The sequence below is a fragment of the Sinocyclocheilus anshuiensis genome, unplaced genomic scaffold (genome assembly GCF_001515605.1).
Source record: "Sinocyclocheilus anshuiensis isolate Anshui unplaced genomic scaffold, SAMN03320099.WGS_v1.1 scaffold154, whole genome shotgun sequence".
In the NCBI taxonomy this organism is placed as follows: Eukaryota; Metazoa; Chordata; class Actinopteri; order Cypriniformes; family Cyprinidae; genus Sinocyclocheilus; species Sinocyclocheilus anshuiensis.
In genome coordinates, this window is record NW_015546101.1 from 517153 (window position 1) to 527507 (window position 10355).

The window sequence follows — 10355 nt, forward strand, 5'->3', positions numbered from 1 at the left end:
TGTGTTGAAGCTGAGTTGCTGCTAATCTGTTACTACTTTTGTGCTCTATGATGCTCAGAGTCGGAAGGGTACAAGTTGGAGTTTGGGAATTACTGCAACAAGTCATTATCATAAAGTGGCCTACGAAACTCACTTTAAGCAGTTACCCCTTTACCTATAGATCTGCCTGGAAAGTGTCTGTCTGCTTCATGTTGCTGTAAATGTATATGGCTTATTTACAAATATGACTATGTTAAGACAGCACACTTTTGTACTGCATTTCTTGTGCATGCTCCATTACATTTTATAGCAGAGTTGCAAAATGATCAACGTTGCCAGTTCATGCATTGTGTAGACGACTATAGAAGAGTGTAAAATATTGAGAAAGTCCTGAAAGTGACTCTGCATTTTGAGAAAACCAATTGACTTGTTTATTTGTGCGTGTCTTTGAACGATTGCCTGTGAGAGCATTGCAGTAAAAGAAGTTACACATGTAAAGCTTCTGCCTATGTGGAAGAACATTTTAACTTAAAATAAAGGGTTTCAAAGTATAGTTCTCTTCAAATGATGTTAATTTTCATATAGAATGTTTTTCTTGTACCTTGCCTGAAAGAGAATTTGGCAATGAAAATGTAAAATAGAAATTTCTAGTTGTGCACTGAGCAGTGTTAGAGAGGTAACTCAGTGTAAGAGGGTTTTATTCAGTGTATTTTTTTTATTTTATAACATACTGGTAAGTGCAGTACCATAAAAATTAGTGGTAAAGCTGTAAAAAATAGTATCATCAAATAGTTGGCTTCTGAGAGGCTACAGTATAGCTTCCTGCTAATAAAAAACATTTAAAATGTGTTCATCCAAAAAGGATGCCAAATACCCAATTTTAGCATTCATTTTGATGGTTCTTTTTGAGACAAGGATAAATATTTTGCTAGCTTGCCTGTACTGAGTTTGAGTTTTGGTTAATGTTCTACACAGTCATCTGTAAGTATAAATATATGTAGTCTCAATTTAGAAGGTTATAAATCTCTTGCAAGATGCCACATAGAAGCAAGTTTGCCTTCTATGTACCTTCTTCCCCATATAGTAATGCTTTGTGATATTTACATACATTTAAAAAGGTACTTACTTTACATCTCAGTGATTTGTTAAAGTGAGTTGCACAAACATTGTCTCGTTAATTTAAAGCAAGTACTCAGTGTTCTGTTCCTGTCTGCAGTTTTGCTGTTATTCTGAGCTATTCTTTACGATTGTGAACTGAGATGGAGTAATCTGGCACCATAGATCAGTTCAATATGACGGTACTGCACTAAACTCAAGCTGACTGCCCCTTTAAGTCACTGGTCTTTGGCATGGGGGTAGGGCAGATGTAGTATGTCTTAGTCAGCATGAGGGTATGGGGCTATATTGGGTGGGATCACATACTCAGGGAGGTGCTAATTTTAGTCCCCTGGGGAGATGGTCATAGCAGATATGCATGTTTAAAGATCTACAGTTGGTACAATTAGAGTTGCAATTGGTTTGGCAAGTAGAACTGCCAAATTTCCTCAAATGGTAGATGTTTTCAAACGGAAGTTTCAAGCATTAGACAGTCTGTATAATTTCCGTGGGAAATATTCCGTGGTTATATGTTATATGAGGGATATTTATTTTTATAATAAGATTATATTGCTCCAAATTACAGCATTCAAATGATACAGAATAGTCCTATCAAAGGTATGGCCTGTTTAGCAGCATTCAGAAAATCTTGAAAATGAATCAAAGGCATTTAACAGGTTGAGGTGCCAGGCGTAAGTGCGTTGTTGAAAGGTTGTCCCCAAGAGGAAGCTTTGCACGTCTACTTGAATGTCTCCAGCTATAACGTGTTACTCTGATCATTCTGAAAGACTAACTGCAGAAAAGCAGTGAGGAAAAGAATGAAACTAGAGTACACTTTTAGAAATCAAGGTTCTTTATTGGTGTCTATGGTTCCATGACCTTTATCATCCATGGAAGCTTTCCATTGAATGCAAGGATCTCTATAGTAAAACTTTCTCCATATTAATAAAATGTTCGATACATTAAGAAAATTGTTCTTTTAAGAACTGTGCACACAAAGTTTCTTTGGGGAACCGAAAATGGTTCTTCTATTGCTTGAAATCCCCTTAGGAATCTTTTTATTTAAACATTATTATAGGTGATAATCCATCTCAAGACAGTACACAGAATATATAGTCTTACAGAAACAATTCAAAGTGCATATGTTTTTTTCCTTCAGCACCGTAAACTCTTAAAGTTAAGGCTGAGAAAAGTCAAGTGTCCATATTCCATGTGTCCTATAATTAATGAGCCTACTGTAACAGCCATAAAAATGCATATACAAGCAGTTTAGTGCAAATTAAGTAAACAGTTCATTAGTATTGCTCATTAGGCTACATTTGTAATACACAATGATAAAAACATTGTTGTGTGATCCAAGATTAAGATTAATTGTGTAGCCTATGTAGCAAAGTTTGTTTTACAACAGCTAAGAAGAGACTGTGGCAGGTGCTTCCTTCAGGAGGGGAAGGGTAAAAATAACCTCCTGGAGAAAAGTTCATGGTGTGGGAATGTGAGGGTATAAGAAATTAATGTTGAGGGCAAGCACCTCAGCTTTGTAGAAAGACTGTATCTTATGATCTTCTTATCCAAAAACACCTTTAGATTACGACAGTTATGACGCTCAAAACTTAAAAATATTAAGTAAATTATCTGTTCTAACTTGCAAGTATAATATATCTGAACCTAAGTACCCTCAGTCCCAAGTGAAAATGTATTAAATGATGTAGCAAAGCTCAAATAGAGGCGTTACATGGGGCTTGTATCTTCGCGGCATGGCCGACAGCTGTAGCTTTGCCACACGACACGTCGTTGTGATTCCAAGAGATTTGGGGGGTTTTACCGCGGCCGATTAAAGCCAGCATGGTGCTTGGCGATGAATGCAAGCGTGCTGAGAGATTGCTGTTCAACAGCCACCGTATCTAAAGCTCTTCAGATTATGAACAACAATACCTAAGGGACTCGTTGACATGCCTCTCTGTTACGAGACTGACCCAGAGATAGTAACGCCTTGCCTTAAGATAATCACTTTCATGAGCCCCGCGTGTGCTGTATAAAATCAATCGATTTTTGAATAAAAAGATGATGATGGGAATCATCTTTTTATTCAACCAGCCCAATATCATATGTTGGGGCTCGCGTATTCAGCGTTTTGCATTAATTGGACAACGTGTAAATTGCTTTCCGGACAGTTTTGCTCCTCTTCCCTCATTTTCTCTCCAGGTTCAGGGTGTTAGAAATAGGAACACGGCCCCATTGTAAGACGTCTTGGCCCTCAGATCCCATATATAGGCATTTCAATGGTCAAATGTCTGAGGGCAGCGAATCGCCATCCAGATCCTTAAAAAAAGACGCGACGCAGGAGGAACCTCTAAGGGCCGTTCCCAAAAAAGTATTGGGTGTCTTGCGGAACTTCTCAGGCTCCTGTGAAGGCACATATTTGACAGGCTACAGCGAGACCAGCTCGCACTCCAGCTCAGCGTTCAGTTCAGCACAGACGCTCATCGCCTCTCTCAGTCCAGTGTTTGGTGCGACCACCCATACACAAACGCAGCCATGGATGCCATTAAGAAGAAGATGCAGATGCTCAAGCTCGACAAGGAGAATGCCTTGGACAGAGCAGAGCAGGCTGAGGCCGATAAGAAGGGAGCAGAGGACAGAAGCAAGCAGGTTGGACTTAAATCGGGCGCTCGTGCATCTGAGTGGCTCTTTGCACCTTTCGAAATCAGACTTTACATAGTCTGCTTTTATTTTCACAGCTAATTATGCTGTGGCCTATGGCATAAGTCTATTTTTTAATAAGCTTTTCTATTTATATTCTATCTTATATTTAATTTTAAATTCTATTTGAACTGTTTTTCATATCAGATGTCTCACTACTGCAGTAGACCATCTGTTTTATTGGCCTGTATGGTTAACTGACGCATGAAAGATGTTAACTGAACAAATAATGTATAGTTATAAACACAGCTGGCAGCTGTTCTTGTCTCTCTCCATGTGTATTGACACACGTGCTTCTCCTGCAGCTCGAGGATGACCTGGTCGCCCTGCAGAAGAAGCTGAAGGCAACTGAGGATGAGTTGGACAAATACTCTGAAGCCCTGAAGGATGCTCAGGAGAAACTGGAGCTGGCTGAGAAGAAAGCTACCGATGTAAGCATTCATGGGCACTTAGGGTCTCCCGTCTGATGTCACGCAACCTGTGCCCACCCCTGCTAGACAGACAGTCTGTTCAACTTATTATATAGGCTACACCTGATTTCATATTTACCATCACGTAGTACTTCGGACAATGTTTTTTTACCGACTAGACTTTATCGGGAACTGCAAAACATAGTCTTTTAAAATGACAGGCCATTCTTAAGTGTATTTGCACCACCTGGTAAACGAATAACAAGACGCAGATGGGAAAACAGGCTGCCATATGTACAGTTACAGGAGGGTGTATGCAAACGGCGGGTTAAATTTAGCAGTGCGCTTTATAAGGAAAGCGTCTGGGGTTCGTTTGCCCACCTACAAGCGTCTTAATAGGGGTACGTGTAGAATTTCACCTCACCCTTGCTGGATACTTAAGACCATCAGCGATTATCCATCAAACTAGTTTGATAAACTGAAAACAATTCTATTGTCTAGTAAAATATATATATATATGTTTGAATAGCTAGGACTATAAATGAATAACAAACCACACAATATGACAAAATATTAATAGCATATTATGTAGATTTATATTTTAATAATTGTAATAATTATAGACTGAGAATTATTTACTGACTTTCAGGGAGGCAACTTCTGAAAGAATTTCTGTCAGTCATTTTGTGGGCGCAGTTCCAATAAAAATCGCCTTGGCACCCCAAGTAGCTTTTGGCGCCCCTAGCGAAGTTAGCTAACTCGTATTGCAGCAACATTTCACAAGGTGGCGCTGTACGCCTATACAATAGCACATAGTTAACAGGTTGCACTGAATTCAGTGTCCAAAAGAGTGCAAAATCTCTAGGAGCAACAAAGTGAAACGAATATTTCACGAATTGAAATGCATTTAACAACAATGCAGTTTTGATAATCTAATTCATTAAATTTAATTTTATTTTTTTTAATACTGTCCTATATTTATGGCAGTAGCCTATTCATCCTTGGCTTGTGATAACACAGGAAACGCAATTACATTTCTCATTTAATTTATAGACAGATCAGGTGGTTTAAAATCGATAATAGCCTACAGCTTAGATCTATTGACTTCCGGTGTTTGGTAAAGCGTTACCAGCAGTCACTGGCTGGCTGGGAATCAAGGTGGGCGACTTGCTTTATTGTATCGCTGTTACGCTCAGTGATACCCATCCAAACAAACCGCAGAATTCGTGATGGCTGCTGGTGCGGCGTATCTTGACGCTGTGAAAAAGAAAATCAGATCACTGCAAGAACAAGCAGAAGATGCTGAAAGCAGAATACAGAGACTACAGGAGGAGCTCGAGTCCGAGCGCGCAGCCAGGCAATCTGTGATCTTACGACAATAATTTAAGTGCATTAGCAGGCCAACTGCAGACAGTTTTCGCATCAGATCACATTAAGAGGTGTAAAATGTCAAGAAAATCACTAAAAAAAATAAATATTTTTTTAACGTTTTCAATGTTTTCGTCGTTAGAAAGTTCACAAAAATTGATTGATTGATGGAGAGGGCGGTGATGCTTTTTACGCACTCCAGTATACTGTCTTTAAACAACGCGTAACTTTAATGATTTAATGTTTCCCAGAAAATTAATAGACGCAAGCATTTGAATGTTGTGAGGTAGGCCTATTGGTCAAGATATCATGATATATCACGTTTAAAACCATAGTATGTATGTATAAGTTATAAGTTCTAGTGATATTTCTCCCGAAAGCGCGGTTTAAATCTATGTGCATTTCTGTTGTTAATGTAGACCAGACGTATCAGTGCGCTGTGAACTCATTACTCGTTGTCTGTGCGCAGGCTGAGGGCGACGTCGCTTCCCTGAACAGACGCATCCAGCTGGTTGAGGAGGAGTTGGATCGCGCTCAGGAGCGTCTGGCCACTGCTCTGCAGAAGCTGGAGGAGGCCGAGAAGGCTGCTGATGAGAGTGAGAGGTGTGTAGGAAAACTCAGAGGGCACAAAACAGACCCCGAGACTCTTAAAAAAGAATTTTGTTTCCCTGTTTTATTTTCCATTTATTAATTGAAACATGTCTAAATTACAATTTAAAACCACAATATGTAATTTTCTAGCAAAAAAACAACAAAACAAAACAGGTATTATAAAATTACTTAACTGTATATTATTGTTTTTATTACAGTGAACTGAATATCAGTTCATTAGATTTTACTATATCTAATATATCTTATGATTTTAATTGTTAGATATAGCAGAGGCCAAAACATCTGACATAGGATAGACCAAAATCCCAAATTTAAGGGATGTTATAGACGTTTGAAGTTTCAAAACTAGCTACTTTTTATGCTGTTAATCTAATTAAGTTAATAGTTTCTTAAACATATGAAATAGGTCTCATGATTTTTAGGGAGTTATAATAACATCCAAACTCTTTCCCCCTCTCTCTCTCTCTCTCTCTCTCTCTCAGAGGCATGAAGGTCATTGAGAACAGGGCCCTGAAGGATGAGGAGAAGATGGAGCTGCAAGAGATCCAGTTGAAGGAGGCCAAGCACATTGCTGAGGAGGCCGACCGCAAGTATGAGGAGGTCGGTTTTCTCTCTCTTTCTTACTCTTATAATGTATTATAGATAAATACAATACAATTATGAATAAGTAATTTCCCATAAACAATGTCTTCCCCTTGGACAGCTAAACACAGGTACACTTATAATGTTTTCTTTGTGATGGTACACAGGTGGCCCGTAAGCTGGTGATTGTTGAGGGTGAGCTGGAGCGTACCGAGGAGCGTGCTGAGCTCAATGAGAGGTAAAAACAAACAAATTTAATACTTTTAAAAACACATTTGCTTATCTTAGCTTCTGTGTGTCATTTTTGTGTCAAATTTTCTGTGACTACCACTTATAGTAAGTGCTCTGAGCTGGAGGAGGAGTTGAAAACTGTGACCAACAACATGAAGTCTCTGGAAGCCCAGGCTGAGAAGGTAAGTGTGTAAATGTTTGTGTTTATGTGTATGTGTGAATGATCATCTGTGTATATTTGTTTTGTGTGTTGGTGTTTATAGACGGCACGTTAATCCTCTCTTCTGTCTTTCCCATCTACAGTACTCTGCTAAGGAGGACAAATATGAGGACGAGATCAAGGTCTTGACTGACAAGCTGAAGGAGGTGAGTTCATTCAGCTACCATCTTGTGTGTGTCTGTGTGTGTGTGTGTGTGTGTGTGTGTGTGCGTGCATACATATAAGAGGGCCTGACATCTCTCTGTGTTCCAGGCTGAGACTCGTGCCGAGTTCGCTGAGAGATCAGTCGCCAAGCTTGAGAAGACCATTGATGATCTGGAGGGTATGTCAACTTGTACCTTACTGTTGCTATTAGACACAGGTTAAATCCTTAGTTACATCCTTGGAATATCAGGTTTAAGTTCTTTTTGCGTTTATCTGTTACAATTAACAGTTTACATAGAGATTTAAAGGATATGCCTTTAAATTAGCTGCGGTACATATCGCCACCACTAGAATGTACTATTTAAGTATTTGGAAGATTGTATTTTTCTCATGATTAAGAAGGTAATTTCACTTCATTTCATTTCTGTTTAATTACTGTTTTCTTAGTCTTTTCTTTTATCGGTCTCTCTCTGGCCACTTGTCATTGTTCGATCCGCCTTTGCATTGCTTCTTCTTCCTTATTTTTTGTTTCTCCATTCCTCCCCACTCAACACGCTTCTGCCGTTCTGGCCTTTAATTGGCTACTTTAGATGAATTGTATGCTCAGAAACTCAAGTACAAAGCCATCAGCGAGGAGCTGGACCACGCTCTCAACGACATGACCTCCATGTAACTATCACCACCTGTTACTCGTGTTCGTGTATGAGAGTGTGCACACGTGTTTGGTTTAATAGCATTTCCAGTTTCTCTGTCTGCTAGTATAATCTAATTTTCAGGTTTGATGAAGGATTTTAGACGGAACCCAGTATTAAGTTAAAGCCTGCCTCACATAAACCTTTCTGTTGATTTACTCAGTATGATGTATAAAAGATGAGATTACACACAAACTCTTCGGTAAAACACACACTGTCTTTCATCTGGAAAGCATGATGACTCTTTTTTTTTTTTTTTATCTCTGGCATGCCCTTTGTTGTTTGATATCACCATCTCTCGTTTGTTTCAACTAATTTTTTTCTTTTCTCATTTATTTAAATTCATTTTTAAATGTAAACATTATGTTTACATTTTTGCAACTTGCTAAATTATTTATATATGAATAAAATAAAACAAAATTAATCTCATAATGCCTGATGTAATCCTTTTCTCACATGCATGAACATACTTATTGTGTGATTGACCCAATATATAAATATATACATATATATGTGTATATTTATGTGACACCGACAGTCTTTTTATATCTCTCGCATGCCCTTTATTGTTTAATATCACCATCTCTCATTTGTTTCAACTTGTTTTTTTCTCCCTCTGCACAGTTAAATTTTGTACATCTCATCTCTGGCTCCGGGCACCATCTGAGCGGCAACTCCTTCATTTCCTCCGTGTTTCTATATTTTTCCTCTGTTGCTGCTTTTCTCCATCGCACTATTCTCAGTGGGGATGAAGCACTCAGTTCTATAGTCCCATCACTTGTACAGAAATTTTTTGCTTTCTGTAATAAAACTTCCATTTCTGTAAGCTCCCCACTCCTTTCTCTCTTTAGTATGTCTTAACTCTTTTGATTTCATATGTCCTTAATTTATTGTTGAGAAGCTTGAATAAAATCCCAAAAAAAAGCTCCTTCTCATCACCTTATGTTGCTTCTCTCTTTGGCATCTGCAATTCTCCTATTCATTCCATCATATTTTAGAGCACAGGTTCTGTGGCATTGTAAATACTGGATTCCAAGAAAGATCTTAGCATAAACTTTAGTAAACCATTTTGGGTAAATGCTTTTGGAACTAACATCTCTCCTTAGATTTTCACTCTTCTCTTCTCTTCTCTTCTCACCAGACTCCCGTTATCAACAACTCCAAAAAAAAAAAACCAGGGTCCTATCACTTGGGCTCAGTTTAGCACTCAACGAATTCTAACCTCACAATAGAATGAGTGAAACCCAGGGTGTACACTGAATATTACACTGTCTCTTGTTTGTGTTGCACACAGAATAATAACCAATAATATGTGATGACAGATAATCCATAATTTATATTATTGTTGATACTAGAGATCATGAGCTTTTTTATGTCAAGGCTAAAGACTTATTATAAAATGTATGGATTTACTTTATATGGGTTGCATCCGCAAGAGTGACAAACCCAAATGCTTATATTTTTATAAAAATAAAGCTCATTCTGATTCTGATTATATTTTAAATGTAAAAAATCCTGGCTACCTGTTTCCTTTTAATGTTGAACAGCCTCAACCTTTTCAATGTATTTAACGTAAAGGGAAAAGTTGGCATAGAAAGGGGAAAGTGCCTTCTGCATTATATAACACACCTTGGATCATTACCAAAGTCGTGTTGTGTTGTATGAGTAGACTATATTTAGTCTATTTATGTCAGTAATCCTTCTAGAATCAGAAAAATATTTCTAGATTAAGTATCTGAATTAGACACTTGTAAAACTATCACATTTAAAATGTGCAATTTCTAATATTTATGCAATGTGAAACCCTCAGGTACACACACACACACACACACACACTTGCAATAAATCCATGACACTTTTTTTTCTTCAAAATGCAATAAATCCATTGAATCAATATAAGTTATTTTTCATATTGAAACTGTTGAAAATACACAACATAGTAAGTTGATCCACATATGACAGCCTCTGAACTTGGTCAATACTAATCTTATATACAGGCACTGGACTAAAAATACATTCAATCATGTCATCGCTCCCAAAATGAATTCAACAGGTCATCTTGTTAATGCTATAAATTAATTACAACAATAAAAGAAAATGTCATCACGAACATACATGAAAAACAATATCATATTAAACTACAGAAATTCCTAAATGACATTTCCCTTACATTCAGCTTCCAAAAGTGCATTCATCTTTGCCATGTTACATTCATTTAGTTGACTAGTGCTATAGCCTACGCTGTATTAACAAAAACATTAATGGCATTAATAAAAACACTTACACTGACAAGCTACGCAATATCGCGTTCATAATCGAATG

The 10355-nt window shown here is 37.8% G+C and overlaps 1 protein-coding gene across 1 annotated transcript; it reads left to right on the forward strand.

The window, feature by feature from the left end:
* The first annotated feature begins 3452 nt into the window (after positions 1 to 3452).
* Positions 3453 to 8968, forward strand: LOC107700417 (tropomyosin alpha-1 chain-like). The gene is made up of 10 exons (XM_016502055.1): positions 3453 to 3723; positions 4080 to 4205; positions 6022 to 6155; positions 6647 to 6764; positions 6914 to 6984; positions 7084 to 7159; positions 7281 to 7343; positions 7450 to 7519; positions 7932 to 8010; positions 8658 to 8968. Exons 1-10 carry the CDS (start codon positions 3610 to 3612, stop codon positions 8659 to 8661), a joined length of 855 nt encoding a protein of 284 aa, XP_016357541.1. The 5' UTR covers positions 3453 to 3609; the 3' UTR covers positions 8662 to 8968.
* Positions 8969 to 10355: the final 1387 nt, after the last annotated feature.